Source organism: Sturnus vulgaris, chromosome 31, assembly GCF_052056855.1.
Source record: "Sturnus vulgaris isolate bStuVul1 chromosome 31, bStuVul1.hap1, whole genome shotgun sequence".
Lineage (NCBI taxonomy): Eukaryota > Metazoa > Chordata > Aves > Passeriformes > Sturnidae > Sturnus > Sturnus vulgaris.
In genome coordinates, this window is record NC_142273.1 from 3,457,760 (window position 1) to 3,473,168 (window position 15,409).

At 67.2% G+C, this 15,409-nt stretch overlaps 5 protein-coding genes across 8 annotated transcripts in view; 3 read left to right on the plus strand and 2 right to left on the minus strand.

Moving 5' to 3' along the window:
• The window catches only part of MPZ (myelin protein zero), a 2,960-nt gene extending 1,481 nt beyond the window's left edge, over positions 1-1,479 (plus strand). The window contains exons 2-4 of the mRNA XM_088181011.1: positions 150-285; positions 766-826; positions 1,094-1,479. Coding sequence (XP_088037137.1) covers positions 150-285; positions 766-826; positions 1,094-1,183 — 287 coding nt within the window. The 3' untranslated portion in view covers positions 1,184-1,479. The remainder of the gene's footprint in view (positions 1-149; positions 286-765; positions 827-1,093) is intronic.
• A 1,692-nt stretch (positions 1,480-3,171) lies between these two features.
• Positions 3,172-4,619, minus strand: PCP4L1 (Purkinje cell protein 4 like 1). The gene is made up of 3 exons (XM_088181050.1): positions 4,561-4,619; positions 4,140-4,194; positions 3,172-3,778 (listed from the first exon to the last, which is right to left on the minus strand). Exons 1-3 carry the CDS (start codon positions 4,567-4,569, stop codon positions 3,630-3,632), a joined length of 213 nt encoding a protein of 70 aa, XP_088037176.1. The 5' UTR covers positions 4,570-4,619; the 3' UTR covers positions 3,172-3,629.
• A 493-nt stretch (positions 4,620-5,112) lies between these two features.
• Positions 5,113-9,970, plus strand: NR1I3 (nuclear receptor subfamily 1 group I member 3). Its single transcript, XM_088154643.1, has 9 exons — positions 5,113-5,621; positions 6,348-6,513; positions 7,059-7,189; positions 7,525-7,715; positions 8,269-8,477; positions 8,565-8,710; positions 9,388-9,504; positions 9,582-9,687; positions 9,766-9,970. Exons 1-9 carry the CDS (start codon positions 5,495-5,497, stop codon positions 9,893-9,895), a joined length of 1,323 nt encoding a protein of 440 aa, XP_088010769.1. The 5' UTR covers positions 5,113-5,494; the 3' UTR covers positions 9,896-9,970.
• Positions 9,947-12,865, minus strand: TOMM40L (translocase of outer mitochondrial membrane 40 like). 3 transcript variants are annotated; one of them, XM_014891284.2, is made up of 9 exons: positions 12,667-12,865; positions 12,287-12,354; positions 12,113-12,205; positions 11,379-11,480; positions 11,190-11,295; positions 10,990-11,112; positions 10,831-10,907; positions 10,645-10,747; positions 9,947-10,565 (listed from the first exon to the last, which is right to left on the minus strand). In XM_014891284.2, the coding sequence occupies exons 1-9, from the start codon at positions 12,752-12,754 to the stop codon at positions 10,426-10,428; spliced, it is 900 nt and encodes a 299-aa protein (XP_014746770.2). In that variant the 5' UTR covers positions 12,755-12,865; the 3' UTR covers positions 9,947-10,425. The 3 variants fall into 3 exon arrangements, with proteins under 3 accessions (XP_014746770.2, XP_088010772.1, XP_088010771.1); XM_088154646.1 differs by having other exon boundaries at positions 12,287-12,379; positions 12,667-12,817; XM_088154645.1 differs by having other exon boundaries at positions 12,287-12,391; positions 12,667-12,817.
• Positions 12,866-13,657: 792 nt separating this feature from the next.
• Positions 13,658-15,253, plus strand: APOA2 (apolipoprotein A2). Of its 2 annotated transcripts, none has more exons than XM_088154647.1 (3): positions 13,658-13,786; positions 14,357-14,564; positions 14,649-15,253. In XM_088154647.1, the coding sequence occupies exons 2-3, from the start codon at positions 14,359-14,361 to the stop codon at positions 14,773-14,775; spliced, it is 333 nt and encodes a 110-aa protein (XP_088010773.1). In that variant the 5' UTR covers positions 13,658-13,786; positions 14,357-14,358; the 3' UTR covers positions 14,776-15,253. The 2 variants fall into 2 exon arrangements, with proteins under 2 accessions (XP_088010773.1, XP_088010775.1); XM_088154649.1 differs by having other exon boundaries at positions 13,763-13,786; positions 14,327-14,564.
• Positions 15,254-15,409: the final 156 nt, after the last annotated feature.

A 15,409-nucleotide genomic window follows, 5' to 3' on the forward strand; every position in this document is an offset into this window, starting at 1 on the left:
ACACGGTGTCCCTGTCCCCTCCCGGCTCCCGGGGGTGACACAGTGCCGCTGTCCCCGCAGTGTCACTCAGTCCCGGGGGGTGACACGGTGCCGCTGTCCCCACAGTGTCACTCTGTTCTGGGGGTGACACGGTGTCCCTGTCCCCGCAGTGCCCACCCGTTACGGGGTCGTGCTGGGCTCTGTCATCGGCGGGGTCCTGCTCTTGGTGGCCGTGCTGGTGGCCCTGGGCTACGTCACCCGTTACTGCTGGCAGCGGCGCCAGGCGCTCCTGCAGCGGCGGCTGAGGTGAGACCCGAACCGGCCCCGAACCGAGCCGAACCGAGCCCGAACCGGCCCCGAACCGAGCCGAACCGAGCCCGAACCCGCCCCGAACCAAGCCCGAACCGGCCCCGAACCGGCCCCGAACCGAGCCCGAACCGGTCCCGAACCGAGCCCGACCCTGCCCCGAACCGAGCCGAACCGAGCCCGAACCGGTCCCGAACCGAGCCCGACCCTGCCCCGAACCGAGCCGAACCGAGCCCGAACCGGCCCCGAACTGGCCCCGAACCGGCCCCAAATCGGCCCCGAACCGACCCGAACAGGCCCCAAAATGACCCCGAACCGAGCCCGAACCGATCCCTAACCGACTCAAACCGATCGCGAACCGATCCCCAACCGACCCCAACCGACCCCAACCGAGCCCGAACCGACCCGAACCGGCCCCAAGCACATTCCCTCACCCCGTGCCGGTTTTTTTTAACCCTTTTTCCCCCAAATCAATCCCAGCGCCATGGAGAAGGGGAAGCTGCAGCGCTCGGCCAAGGACGGCTCCAAGCGCAGCCGGCAGGTGAGCGCCGGGACTGTCCCCGTGTCCCCCCTGTCCCCGGGGCCGGGAGGTGAAGCCCCCCTGTCCCTGCTGTCCCCAGGGCCAGGATATGAAGCCCCCCTGTCCCCCCTGTCCCCTCTGTCCCGGGAGATAAAGTCCCCCCTGTCCCTCCTGTCCCTGCTGTCCCCTCTGTCCCCGGGGCCGGGAGGTGAAGCCCCCCTGTCCCTGCTGTCCCCAGGGCCAGGATATGAAGCCCCCCTGTCCCCCCTGTCCCCTCTGTCCCCCCAGGCCCCCGTTCTTTACGCCATGCTGGACCACGGCCGCAGCTCCAAGAAAGCCAAAGGAGGCGCGGGCGAGTCACGCAAGGATAGGAAATAGCGGTTAGCGGGCAGGGAGGGACCCCCGGGGGGGCCACCGGGCACGGGGGACTCCCCGGCCCCCCAAAATCATCATGACCATCGAGATGGAGCTTCGAGGGGAGCCCCAGGCCTCGCCCCCGCCCGCCGCCCGCTCCCCGAGCCGGGGCAGCCTCAAGAACGCCCTGCTGAGCATCATCAAACCCAACTCGGGGGGCTCCTGATTCACCCCCCGCCCCCCCCGGCCCCTCCAGGCTCGGGACCCGGCGAGGAGCGGGGTGTGGTCCTCGCCTCGGGTCCCCCCCCGGCCTTGGGGACAGCGCTGGGGACAATTCTGGGTCCCCCCCAGCCCTGCCGTCCCTCGGTCTCTCCCTGCCCCAGCTCCGGGCGAGGAGGGAATTTTCTCCTTTTTGAGCACGAAACCAGCGGATTTGGGGTCGGTTCCCCCCTCCCCGAATTCGGGGTGTGGTGGGGGGGGGTTTCTCTCCCTCTCCCCTCCCCCCCCCCCCCCCCCCCAAATTTTGCTCCTTTTCTCGTCTCTCCCCGCGACCGACCCCAAATGACGTCGCAGGGTGGCCCCGTCCCTTTTGTCGCCTCCTGTCGCCCCCATTAACCCCCCGTAACCCCCAGGACCCCCCCCCCCCCCAAAAAAAAAAACCGGCCGGAGCCCCGTGGAGGGGGCGAGGCTGCGGCCGGACCCCCCCCCCCTCCCCCCCACCATCCCCCAAACGCGTTTTTCTACGCCCTTGTCCCCTCCCTGTCCCCTCCCTGTCCCCGTGGTGCCATTAATAAAACTGACATCTCCGGGAGAGCCCCGTGTCCCCTCCGGGCTGTCACCGTCACTGTCCCCACTGTCACTGTCCCCACCCCGGGGGTGTCCGAGCACTCACGGAGCTCCCACGGGACGGGGACGTCGCTGTCACCCTCGGGGGGGGGGGGGAAGGAGGTGACACTTCGAGGGTGACCTGGTGGCACAGGATGGTGGCTGTCCCCGAGGCCACCTCAGCGCCACCCACCGTTAATTAAAGCTCGCTGTAATTAACACAGAGGTATAATTAACACAGAAGCCCCGACCCTGGTGGTGGTGGGGGGGGGATATTTGGGGACATTTGGGGACATTTGGGGCACGGAGCAGGGCGGGAATTGTCGCTCCCACGAGGGAACGGGGCACGGAGCGGCCCCCGGTGCCCCCCCCCCGGTGCCCCCCCGGTGTCCCCCCGGGATTTTTGTCCTTTCTTTCCCTAATAAGTCAGCACAGCTCGACCCCGCCGTGTCCCCTGGGCCCTGCCCCGGGCTCTGTTTTTCTTTCCAAGGAGTTATTTCTGCACCGGACCGCGGCATTCCCGGCCCTTCCCGAACCCCTCCCCAAAAAATCCGGCTGCGAATCACCCCCCCCCCCCCAAAATCCGGCAAATCTCCCCCAAAACGTGGCTGTGAACACCCCCAAATCCGGCTGTGAAATCCTCAAAATCCGGCAGCGATCCCCCGAAAATTCGGCTGCGAGCTCCCCCAAAACCCAGCTTCGAACTCCCCAAAATCCGACTACGAACCCCCCCAAATTCGGCTGCAAATCCCCCCAAAATCCGACTGCGAATTCCCCAAAACCCGGCTGTGAACCCCCCAATATCGGCTGCAAATGTTCCCCAAATCCGGCTGCGAAATCCCCAAAATCGGGCTGCAAACCCCCCCCAAATCTGGCTGCGAATCTCCCAAAATCCGACTGCAAATCCCCCAAATTCGGCCCCAAATTCCCCCAAAATCCGACTGCGAATCCCCCAAAACCCGGCTGTGAACCCCCCCAAAAATCGGCCTCAACCCCCCCAAATCTCTCTGATTTTATCCCCACCCCTCCCAGCACTTTTGGGTGAGAAATTCCTGGGAATTTCACTGGAAATCCTTTAAATCCCAGGTAGGATTCTGGGGGGGGGGGGGGGGCTGGAGCCTTTCCCAAACCCCCCCCACCCACCCTTGGGGTCCCCCCTGTCCCCAAATTCCCCGAACCCCCAGACCTTCCTCTTCCTCACACTTTATTCTTTGCACAGGACAAAAATCCTTTCTTGGGGAGGGGACAGTGACAGTGACAGGAGGGTGGGGAGCTCCGATTTTCTGGGTTGGGGGCTGCAGCGAGACCCCTGCCCCAATTCGGGGCTCCCCTCGCTTGGGGACATCGGTGTGTCGTCCCCCCCCCCCCCCCTCCGCGTGTCCCCAACGCCACCACGGGACAGTGAAATGAGGGGACCCCCAGGAAAAATTGGGAATTCCCAGGAAAAAATGGGAATTCCCAGGAAAAATTGGGAATTCTCAGGGAAAAAATGGGAATTCCCAGGAAAACGGGGGGCCCCACCTCACCCCCTCGCCACCTCCCCTGCGGGTGACACCCGGCTGTGTCCCCCCCCCCGTGTCACTCGGGGTCCCCGCTCGGGTCAGGGGGGTCCCCACGAGGTTTGGGGGGGTCCCGGGACCCCCTCTCAGGGCCCCGATTCCTTCTTCCTCCTCTGGAATTTGCGGAATTTGCCCTGGATGGCGAGCGCGGCGCGCTCCGTCTCGGGCGCGCTCAGGTCGATGTCGATCTCCTCCTCCTCCTCCTCTTCCTCCTTCTTGGGGTCACCGGCCTTGGCTGGCGAGGGGGGACACGGGACAGGGACATCCTTGGGGACACCCCCAGACTCACCCCGGGGACATCCAGGGGGACAAGGGACAGCCTGGCACCCCCAGATTCACCCTGGGGACATCCAGGGGGACTCGGGGACATCTTTGGGGACATCCTGGCACCCCCAGACTCACTCTGGGGACACTCAGGGGGACACCGTGCCATCCCCCCGGGGGACAAGGGACAGCCTGGCACCCTCTGATTCACCCCGGGGACCGCTGGGGACACCCCGCCACCCCCAGGCAAGGACAGGGACACGGAGCCTGGGGTCTGCGGTGACAGCGGTGACAGCGGGGACCCGCGCCCCACCTGTGCCAGGGGTCCTCACCTTGCTGCTGCCCACCGGGGGTCTCCGCCTCCAAGGGGGGGTCATGGGGGCTGCGCTGCGGACAGAGGGGACCCGGAGGGGTGACACAGGGGCTCCGCTGTCCCCAGAGTCCCCCCATTGTCCCCAGGGTCCCCCCAAACTCCAGGCGGAGTGGGGCTCATGGGGGAGAAGAGAGAGGAGCCCTGGAGGAAAGGGGAGGTGACACCGGTGCTCCGGAGTCCCCAAATTGTCCCCGTGGTCCCCGCACGCTCCCCGGGCTGCGGCATCCTCGTCCCATCCCCACTCCCAGCGCTGCTCCTCGCCCTGCTCGGGGCTGAAAACCACGGGAAAAGGGACGAACCGCTCCTGCCGGTCTGTCCCGGTGTGTTCTGGCCCACCCCGGTGTCCCCCAATGTCCCCCAATGTCCCCCAATGTCCCCACCTCGCTCATCCCGCCCGCCGCCGCCGCCGCCGCTCAGTGCGGGGCCGGCGCTGCCGCCGCCGCCTTTTATAGGGGCGGGGTTTGATTGACAGCAGCGCTCGGCCAATGGGAAGAGGGGGGTGTGGTCAGTGGAGGACACGCCCACTCGTGGGGATTCTCGGGGGCCCCCCCCCGCTCCAGGCGCGACGGCCCCGGGGGGACACGGGGGGACATTGGGGACATTGGGGACATTGGGGGACATTGGGGGACATTTGGGACATTGGGGGACACTGGGGACATTGGGGACACGAGGGGACGTTGGGGACATTAGGGGACATTGGGGAACATTGGGGGATATTAGGGGACACTGGGGGACGTTGGAGAGACATTGGGGGACATTGGGAGACACTGGGGGACATTGGGGACATTGGGGGACACTGGGGACATTGGAGAGACATTGGGGGACACTGGGGGACACGAGGGGACACAAGGGAGCTCAGGGAATGTGGTGGCACCGTGGTGACCCTGAGCCCCCCCCCCCCCCGAGTGCCACCCTCCTGATGTGGGGGAGGTGACACCTGGGGACAGGGTGACACAGGTGCTGCCCGGGGACCCCGCCATGGGGACACTGCCGGTGCCCCTCGTGGGGCTGGTGACAGGGACCTTCCCGTGGGGACAGCGGTGACAGCGCGGCCATCACCGTGTCGCTCCCGGTGCCACCCTCAGCACGCACGGGTGACATTCTGGCTGTCCCCTGCGTGCCTGCCTGTCACCACGTCGTGTCGCCCACCTGTCCCCGTGTCCCTCTGTCCCCCCATACCTGTGCTCCCGTGTCCCCTCAGGTGCCACCTGTCCCCTCCGCCCCGCGGTGTGTCCCCGCCTGTCGCAGCCTCGCTCAAGTTCAAGGTTCAAACTCCACGGGGCCTTTCCGGGGACCGGCGGGGACACAGCGCCAATGGAGGGGACACTCAGCGACCGCAGGGGACACGTGGGGACAGGAGGGGACACTGCGGGACCCGCTGTCCCCTCACTGCGTGGGGACAATCCCCCGTCACCGAGAGCACCGGGGGACACCGGCTCAGGTACCGCCACCGACGGGGACAGGAAGGGACGGGAGGGGACAGGAAGGGACACGCAGGGGACAGGAGGGGACAGGAGGGGACACGCGGGGACCGGAGGGGAATGCAGGGAACAGGAGGGGACAGGAGGGGACACGCGGGGACCGGAGGGGAATGCAGGGAACAGGAGGGGAATGCAGGGGACAGGAGGGGACAGGAGGGGACACGCGGGGACCGGAGGGGACAGGAAGAGACGGGAGGGGACACGCGGGGACAGGAGGGGACAGGAGGGGACAGGAGAGGACACGCGGGGACCAGAGGGGAATGCAGGGGACAGGAGGGGACAGGAGGGGACACGCGGGGACCGGAGGGGAATGCAGGGAACAGGAGGGGAATGCAGGGGACAGGAGGGGACAGGAGGGGACACGCGGGGACCGGAGGGGACAGGAAGGGACAGGAGGGGACACGCGGGGACAGGAGGGGGATGCAGGGACCAGCAGGGACACTCGGGGAATGCAGGGGACACACGGGGGGCTGACGGGGACACTTGGGGACCGGCGGGGACACGCAAGGACCAAAGGGGACACTCGGGAAGCGACGGGGACACGCGGGTGACAGCACCGCTGCTGGAGGGACACCGCGGTGACGGGAGGGTGCACGTGGGTGACAGCGCCGCGGGACAAGGTGACACTCGAGGGGACGGACCGGTGCCGGCTGTGCCACCCCCCCCCGCTGTCCCCGTGTCCCCAGCCGTGTCCCTGCCCAGCCCCCCGGACACAGAGAGCACCCCCCGCCCCCGGGACCCCCCTGGGGACACGGAGCCCGACGGGGACAAAGTGTGCGCCGTGTGTGGGGACAGGGCCAGCGGGTACCACTTCCACGTCATGAGCTGCGAGGGCTGCAAGGGCTTCTTCAGGTGAGGGGACAGCGAGGGGACAGCGAGGGGACAGCGAGGGGACAGAGCGGGGTGGGGTGGGACAAGGGGACAGCGCGGGGACAGAACGGGATGGGACAAGGGGACAGGGTGGGGGAGGTTGGGGACAAGGTGAGAGGGGTGGGACAGGGTGGGATGGGACAAAGGGACAAGGCGGGATGGGACAAGGGGACAGCACGAGGGGACAGGACGGGATGCGGTGACAGGATGGGACAGGACACCACGGGCTGGGAAGGGGTGGCACAGAGTGATCCCATGGACGGGGACAGGGTGGGACAAGACGGGACACTCGGTGACAGTGGCCGTGTCTGGGGACACGCGGTGACAGTGGGGACACTCGGTGACAGTGACCGTGTCCGGGGACACTCGGTGACAGTGGCCGTGTCTGGGGACACGCGGTGACAATGGGGACACTCGGTGACAGTGGGGACACTCGGTGACAGTGACCGTGTCCGGGGACACTCGGTGATAGTGGGGACACTCGGTGACAGTGGGGACACTCGGTGACAGTGGCCGTGTCCCCGCAGGCGCTCTGTCATCAAAGGTGTCCGCTTCACGTGTCCCCTGGCGCGGCGCTGCCCTGTCACCAAGGCCAAGCGGCGACAATGCCAGGCCTGTCGCCTCCAGAAGTGCCTCGACGTGGGCATGAGGAGGGACAGTGAGTGACACTGGGGGACACGGGGGACACCGGGGGGGACAGAGCAGAGAGGGAGGGAGGACACGGAGGGGACAAAGGGGACGTGGCGGGGGAGGGGATGGAGGGGACACCCCACGGGGACACGAGGGAAGAGGGGAAGCACCCGGAGGGGACAAAGGGGACCTGGAGGGGACAGAGAGAAGCGGCCCGGCTGGGGTGAAAGGGGAGGGGACAGCACAGAGGTGGCACCAGTGGGTGCGGCAGGGAGGTGACAGCGGGGAGCGACATCACGGCACTCTGGACGCTGTCGCCGCTGTCGCCGGTGCCGGCGGTGACAGCGGGACCGCGGATGGCAGTGATCATGTCGGAGGAGGCGCTGAGGCGGCGACGGGAACTGCGGGGCCAGCGGGGCCAGCCCGGGGGCCAGCAGGGCCAGCAGGGCCAGCGGGCGGGACTGACGGGCGAGCAGCAGGAACTCATCGAGCTCCTCATGGCCGCCCACCAGCGCACCTTCGACTCCAGCTTCTCCCAGTTCATGCACTGCTGGGTGAGCTGGGGACACCCCTGTCCTGTGGGTGACATCCCTGTCCCTGTGGGTGACACCCCTGGGGTGACACCCCTGTCCCTATGGTTGCCCCAGCCATGCCCATGGGCGCCCTGGCCACCCCTGTGGGTGTCCTGGCTGTCCCCAAAGGTGACCCAGATGGCCCCAAGGGTGCCCTGAGTGTCCCCACTGTCCCCTTGAGTGTCCCAGCCTCTTCCCACAGTGACACAATTGTTCCTATCGGTGCCTCAACTGTCCCCAAAGATGTCCTGACTGTCCCTGAGAATGTCCTGACTGTCCCCAAGAATATCCTGACTGTCCCTACGTGTACCCAGACTGTCCCCAAAGATGTCCTGACTGTCCCTGAGAATGTCCTGACTGTCCCCAAGAATGTCCTGACTGTCCCCACGATGCCCTGCCTGTCCCCACGTGTACCCAGACTGTCCCCAAAGATGTCCTGACTGTCCCCGAGAATGTCCTGAGTGTCTCCACGACGCTCTGACTGTCCCCAGAAATGTCCCGCCTGTCCTCAAAGATGTCCCGCCTGTCCCCGCAGCCACCCTGCCCTGTCCCCACGTGTCCCCAGCCCGCCGTGCGCCTGTTCGTGCCCAGCCCTCCCGGCTCGGATGTCCCCTCGGGACTGTCGCTGTCGCCTTGCGAGGACGCTCTGCCGGACGTGGTGTCGCTGCTGCCGCAGTTCGCCGACCTGAGCACGTTCATGATCCAGCAGGTGATCAAATTCGCCAAGGAGATCCCGGTGTTCAGGTGCGCGGGGTGGGGACGGGGCGGGGACACCTCCCAGTGCCACCTCCCGACGTCCCTTGACGTGTGGCCTTGTCGCCTCCCCGCCAGGAGTTTGTCCCTGGACACTCAAATCTCGCTGCTCAAAGGGGCCACGCTGGGGATTTGCCAAATCCGCTTCAACACCGTCTTCAACGCCGACACCAAAGCCTGGGAGTGCGGCCAGCGCTGCTACACCATCCGCCACGGGGCCCTGGGTACACCTGGGGACACCTGGGGACACCTGGGGACACGGCTGTGCGGGGACAATCCAAGGACAGGAGGGTGGCAGGACAAAGAGCAGGGTCCTGTGTTGTCGCAACGACCCCCCGGGGTGGGGACAGAGAGGTTGGACACAAAGGGACCCGAGCCAGGTGTGGCCAGGTGTGGCCAGGTGTGGCCAGGTGTGGCACCTGGGCTGGGTCAGGGACAGTGTGGCCACCAAGGGGTTGTCCCCTGGCTGTGTCCAGTTCTGCTTATTCAGTTTAGGAAAGGCTGGAGAGTGTCCAGGGAAGGGAAAGGGCTGGGAAATCCTGGGGGGGCTCAACCTGGAGAAAAAGGGGGATCCAGGCGGGATTTTGGGATGGAAAATCCTGGGGGAGCTGATCCTGGAGAAAACGGGGGGTCCAGGGGGAATTTTGGGCTTTTCCAGGGGGAATTTGATCCCAGAGAACGGGACAGGACAAGGGGACAGAGCCTCCAGCTGTGCCAGGGGCTGGAAATTTGGGGAAATTCCACCTGGAGAAGGGAAAAGGTTTCGGAAGGGGCTGCCTGGGGAGCTTTGGAGTGCCCGAGGAACCCCCGCAGGGGTGACACATCAGGGATCCGATACCAGAGGTGCTCCCCACCCTAACCCCAGGATTTTGGGGTTCTCCTCCCTTCCCCACCACCACAGCCGGATTCCAGCAGGTCTACCTGGAGCCGCTGCTCAAGTTCCACGAGAGCCTGCGGCGGCTGCGGCTGCACGAGGCCGAGTACGCCCTGCTGCAGGCCATGCTGCTCTTCTCGCCAGGTGAGCCACCCCAGGGGGACACGGGGACATCCCTGTGTCCCCAAAGCGCTGCTGATGTCACCCCAAATCCTCCCCAGACCACGCTGGCATCGCCCAGCGCGATGTCATCGATCAGTTCCAGGAGAAAGTGGCGCTGACCCTCAAGAGCTACATCGACCACCAGCACCCCCCGGGCGAGGGCAGGTGAGTGCTGGCACTGTCCCCAGGGAGGTAGGGGACGGCCACCACGCCCTGCTGGCTGTCCCCTGTGTCCCCTCCAAGGTTCCTGTACGCCAAGCTGCTGCTGCTGCTGACGGAGCTGCAGACGCTGAAGGTGGAGAACACGCGGCAGATCCTGCACATCACGGACCTGTCGGCCATGACGCCGCTGCTCTCCGAGATCATCAGCTGAGCCCTGATGTCACCCCCGGGTCCCTTAATGTCACCCCCAGTCCGCGCCGGGCACAGAGTAAAGCTCCTTTATTTATCCGGGCTGCCGGGTGTGTCGCCGCAGGGAAACTGAGGCACGGCAGCCATGGCGCTGGGGACAACGGGGACCCCCAGCCCCCCGTGACAGACACCCCCAGGGGTGGCACTGGGGACAATGGGGACCCTCAGATCCCCGTGACAGACACCCCCAGGGGTGGCACTGGGGACAATGGGGACCCCCAAACCGCTGTGACAGACACCCCCAGGGGTGGCACTGGGGACAACGGGGACCCCTGTGGCAGCAGCCACCCCCAGAGGGTGGCACTGGGGACAACGGGGACCCCTGTGGCAGCAGCCACCCCCAGAGGGTGGCACTGGGGACCCCCAGCCCCCCCGTGGCGCTGTCACTCGCTGTCCCCAGCCCGCCGTGTCCCTGTGGCACCTGCACGGCCCGGCCCGGTGGCTCCCTGAGCAGGACAATGCCACGCTGTCCCTGCTGTCCCCAGTGTCCCCTCAGCCCACGGTGACACTGAAGCCGCAGTGGAATCGGTTCCTCCAGTGGTTGAGGAAAGCGCCCAGGGCCAGCGTGACGGGCAAGGGGGGCAACTTCTTCTCCAGGACCCCCCCCACGCTCCAATTACTGTCCAGGAGCCCTGAGGGGGACAGGAGGGACAGCTGAGCGCCACCAGCAGGTGACAGCTGGGGACAGAAGCCACCAGGAGCCCGGCCCACCTCTGAAGACGACGTTGGCTCGTGGCAGGTTGAGCTGGTAGCCGAAGGCAAAGTTGGTCTCCTGCAGCCGCGTGTTGGCCTCTAGCTCCACCCCCACCTGCACCTGGGTGGGGACACCGCGGTCACGGGGTGGGGGGGGGGCGTGGGGACACCGGGGACACTTTGGGGACAGCAGGGGACACGCACCTGCTCGTTGGCCCGGTGGTAGTAGCTGGCGTGAGCCCCCCCGTAGCCCACGTTGAGCGTCGTCACCCAGTTGGGGGCTGCAACAGAGAGCCAGCGCTGAGGTGACACCGCTGGGGCCGTCCCCAAAGTGTCCCCAACGCGTCCCCAAAGCGTCCCCACCTGAATATTTGCCGGCCAGCGTGAGGATGGCCCCCTCCTCGCCAGGACGCCGGTGGTAGACGAGCTCGCCGCCCAGCACGAGGCGGGCGGTGACGCTCTGCAGGAAATGGGCCACCACGATCACTGCGGGGACAGCGCGGTGGCCTCAGTGGCGTCCCCACGAGGCCACCCGGGGCCACACGGCCGCGCTTGTCGCTCACCGGAGCCTCCCAGCACGTCGGGGTTGCCCAGCGTGAGCGTGGCCGTGCAGTCGTCGCCGCGGTACTCGCCGTCGAATTGCCACGTCACGAACTTGGCCTGGTGCGTCTGGGGACACGGGGGACAGCGGTGACACCGGGGGGTGGCCCGCGGGGGTGGCCCCGGCAGGGTGGGACAGGTGCGGGGCTCACCTGGAACACGGCCTTGGCGCGGAGGCGCTCGCCCAGCAGGTGCAGGGCCTGAGCGTTGAGGCTGCCGGCGCTGTCCATGTCCCCGAGCAGCGTGGGGAACACCTGGGGACACTTGGCGTGGGCGTGGGGACAGCCACGGTGGGGACAGCCCCGGCACGGCCACCGCCGAGCCACCGCCGAGCCACCAGGGCTCTGTGCTGCTGCTGGCAGGGCCATCACAACAGCCCCGGGCCACAGCGAGGCCACCAATGTGGCCTGAGGGCAACAATGACCCCTGGGACCACCCAAAACCCCAGGGCCACCAATGTCCCCTGGGCCACCAATGTCCCCTGGGCCACCAATGACCCCAGGGTCATCAATGGCCCCAGGGTCATCAATGGCCCCAAGGTCACCTGGGACCACCCCTCACCCCAGGGCCACCCATGTCCCTGAAGCCACCATTACCCCAAAGCCACTGACCACCCTGGGGTCACTCACCACCCCAGGGCCACCAATGACCCCAAGGTCACCTGGGACCACTCCTCACCCCATGGCCACCCATGACCCAAGGCCACTGACCACCCTAGGGCGACCAGGGGTCACAGATGACCATAACGAGCCCACAGCCCTGGGGTCATCGGTGGCCTCGGGGTGACCACGAGGTTCCAGAACGGGTGACAACATCTGCGACCACCTGAGGCCACCAAGGCCCCCCGAGGCCACCCCCCCCAGCCCGGTGTCACCCGCGGTGTCACCTCGGTGGGCCCGAGCTGGCGGTCCCCCACGTAGGTGGCGTTGAAACGATAGCCGGAGGGGCCCAGGGTGCTCATGTGCACCGTGTGTGTCACCTGTGGGGACACCAGGGGTCACAGGGGACAGCACAGGGGGGACACGTGTCCCCCCAGGTCCCCATGTGTCCCCTCTCCGACCTGGAAGTGGCTGCTCAGGGTCTTGGTGACGATCAGCTTCACCCCCTCCATCTGCGGCGGGAACACCTCTGGGGGGACACGGCTGTCACCCGCCTGGGGACACGGCTGTCACCCCCCAGACACGGCTGTCACCCCCCTGGGACACCCAAAGAACCCCCGAACACGGCTGTCACCCTCAGACACAGCTGTCACCCCCCTGGGACACCCCGAGACCCCCCAGACACGGCTGTCACCCCTCAGGTGACACCCACAACCCCTTTCTGGGGACATCCCCAGGCCAGCCCCCCAAGGGACAGGGCTGCCACCCCCGCTGTCCCCACAGCCCCGCTGTCCCCACAGCCCCGCTGTCCCCTCACAGCCCCGCTTGTCCCCGGGCGCACCTTTGCAGAGCCGGTGCAGCTCATCGAAGCTGCCGGGGTTTCCGCGGGGCTCGGCCCGGCGCGGAGCGCGGCCCTCGGCGTTGCCCATGGCCCCTACGGGCCCCCGCCGGCCGCCGCCATCGCGGGCGGCGCCGCCCGGAGCGCCTTCAGGGGGCGCGCCGCCGCCATCTTGGCCGCGGGCAACGCGCGCCGCCCATTGGCTGAGCGGGGAGGGCGGGGCCGCTCCGGAATGCGACCCCTCCGGACCCCCCGCACCCGAGCGGAGACGTTCCGTGGCGGGCGCGTTCCGCGCCACCCTCCTGTCCCGCGCGTGTCCCCAAACCCGCGCGTGTCCCCCTTGTCCTGTGACCTCCATGTCCCCCGTGTGCCCTCCCCGCATCCCTGGACTCCCGCCACCTCATGTTCCCTCCTCCTAGCCATCTCTCCCACCCCCTTCTCCATGTCCCCTCTTGTCCCCACCCGCGTGTCCCATGTCACCCCTCCATGCCTGGACCGTCCTGGCTGTGTCCCAACACTCCCTTCGTGTCCCCTTCCCGCATCTCTGGACCCCCGGCCCCCCAATTCCCTTCATGTCCCCTGCCCCACGTTGTCCCCTCCCCACATCCCTGTCCCCTCCTGGCCACGTCCCCACACGTCCCCTCCCTGTGTCCCCCGCCATGTCCCCTCTGTCCCCATCTCCTCAGCCCACTGTCCCCTCCCTGCGCCACCTCTGTCGCCACCCCCCCACCTTGTCCCCTGGGCTGTCCCCATGTCCCCCATCCCCACAGGTGACCAGGGGGACTCCGACCTTTTGTCGCCAACGCCACCAGTGCCCTTTGCCCGCGTGTCCCCAGCGCTGGCCCCAGCCCGGGGTGTCCCCACTGTCCCCCCCCCCCGCCGGGGGGCCGAGGGTCAGTGACATCGCAGGCGACAACCTTCGTCCCCCCAGCCCCAATCCCGCGGCCACCGGCCCCTCGCGGCCCTCGGGGACACGGGGACAGGCCCGGGAGGGGACACGGGGCCCCCCCGCGCTGCCCCTCGACCCCGCCGTGTTTGCCCGGGTTGGGGGCGGGGGCTGCGGGGGGATAAAAACGGGGCCGGGGCAGGGGGGGACCCCAAAGCTGCACCGGCACCTGCCCAGGTGAGAGGGGACGGGGATGGGGACAGGGGGTGGGGCGGGGATTGGGGTGTGGGGTCGGGATTGGGGTCAGAGTTGGGGTGTGGGGTCAGGATTGGGGTCAGGATTGGGGTGTGGGGTCGGGATTGGGGTCAGGATTGGGATTGGGGCGTGGGGTCAGGATTGGGGTGTGAGGTCAGGATTGGGGTCAGGATTGGGGTGTGGGGTCGGGATTGGGGTCAGGATTGGGGTGTGGGGTCAGGATTGGGGTGTGGGGTCGGGATTGGGGTCAGAGTTGGGGTGTGGGGTCAGGGTTCGGGTCAGGATTGGGGTGTGGGGTCGGGATTGGGGTCAGGATTGGGATCGGGGCGTGGGATCGGGATTGGGGTGTGGGTTTGGGATGGGACGAGGCTATGGGGCTGGGATTGAGCTGTGGGGCAGGAATGGGGTGGGATGAGGGTGTGGGGCTGGCAGCTCCTGTAGGGCTGGGCTGGGGCTGTGGGGCAGGAACGTGACAAGATTTTGGGGACAGGAATGCCACCCTTCCCCCAAATCCCATCCCAGTGTCTCCCCCCCTCCACACCACACCACTAGCCATGAAGATCCCGGTAGCCACCCTGCTATTCCTGCTCGCCGCCGGCCGCCTGGGGGCCGCCTTGGTCCGACGAGACGTGGCCAGCGAGGGCTCGGAGCCCGCGGCCAGCGAGGATTTCCTGACTCGCCACTTCCAGAGCTTCTCCGAGTTCGTGACCCGCGAGCTCCCGCAGAAGCTGCGGGCGGAGGAGCTGCGCAGCCAGGCCGAGTACGGGGGTTGGGGGGCTTGGGACCCCCTCCCCTGCCCGGGACCCCTCCCCGTGTCTCTCTGACCCCTCCCCGTGTCCTACAGGCAATACCTGGACCGGGCCAACAAACAGCTGGAACCGCTGGCCCGGGAGCTGCAGAAGAACGTGCTGGGGCTCTTCTCGTCCCTGCTGAGGCTGGGCAAGGATGAGGGGCAGGGGGACAGCCCCTGAGACCACCGGGGTGGACCCCAAAACTGTGCTGAGACCCCCGAGGTGGACCCCAAAACAGCGCTGAGAGCCTCGGGATGGACCCAAATACAGCCTGAGCCCCCTGGGATGGACCCCAAATACACTCTGAGATCCCATGTTGACCCAAATACACCCTGAGACCCCTGGGATGGACCCCAAATACACCCTGAGACCCCTGGGATGGACCCCAAATACAGCCCTGGACCCCACATGGATGCCAAAACAGCCCTGAGATCCCACATGGACCCCAAATACACCCTGAGACCCCCGAGATGGACCCAAATACAGCCCTGAGACCCTCACTCTGGACCCCAATCCAGCCCTGAGCCCATCGTGGGATCCCCAGCATAGCCCTGAGTGCCCCCCCAAATCTCCCACTCCAACACAGCCCCCCAACCCTGGCCCCCCGATAGAGCCCTGAGCCCATCACAGACCCCCAAATAAAGCCCTGAGCCCCCCAGCGTGTCCTTGGATTGGGGAGGGCAGGGGGTCCTGGGGCTGGGGGGGGGGTCTCTGGGGCTTTGAGGGGGTGTCAGAGAGACTTGGGGGGGGGGTCCCTGGGGATATGGATGTCATTTGGGCTGCAGGGACTGTGTGGGGGTCCCTGATGCTGGGG

Excerpts from the sequence above, each read along its gene's own strand:
- PCP4L1 (XM_088181050.1), bottom strand. Across the intron at positions 3,779-4,139 it reads CCCCGGTGGGCAGCAGCAAG|CCAAGGCCGGTGACCCCAAG; the intron begins GTGAGGACCCCT and ends CCCCCTCGCCAG.
- NR1I3 (XM_088154643.1), top strand. The coding sequence starts at position 5,495 with ATGGAGGGGACACTCAGCGACCGCAGGGGACACGTGGGGACAGGAGGG. Across the intron at positions 7,190-7,524 it reads CGTGGGCATGAGGAGGGACA|TGATCATGTCGGAGGAGGCG; the intron begins GTGAGTGACACT and ends CGCGGATGGCAG. Across the intron at positions 8,711-9,387 it reads CATCCGCCACGGGGCCCTGG|CCGGATTCCAGCAGGTCTAC; the intron begins GTACACCTGGGG and ends CCACCACCACAG.
- TOMM40L (XM_014891284.2), bottom strand. The coding sequence starts at position 12,754 with ATGGGCAACGCCGAGGGCCGCGCTCCGCGCCGGGCCGAGCCCCGCGGA. Across the intron at positions 12,206-12,286 it reads CCCTGAGCAGCCACTTCCAG|GTGACACACACGGTGCACAT; the intron begins GTCGGAGAGGGG and ends GTGTCCCCACAG. Across the intron at positions 11,296-11,378 it reads GCGCCAAGGCCGTGTTCCAG|ACGCACCAGGCCAAGTTCGT; the intron begins GTGAGCCCCGCA and ends CCGTGTCCCCAG.
- APOA2 (XM_088154647.1), top strand. The coding sequence starts at position 14,359 with ATGAAGATCCCGGTAGCCACCCTGCTATTCCTGCTCGCCGCCGGCCGC. Across the intron at positions 14,565-14,648 it reads GAGCTGCGCAGCCAGGCCGA|GCAATACCTGGACCGGGCCA; the intron begins GTACGGGGGTTG and ends CGTGTCCTACAG.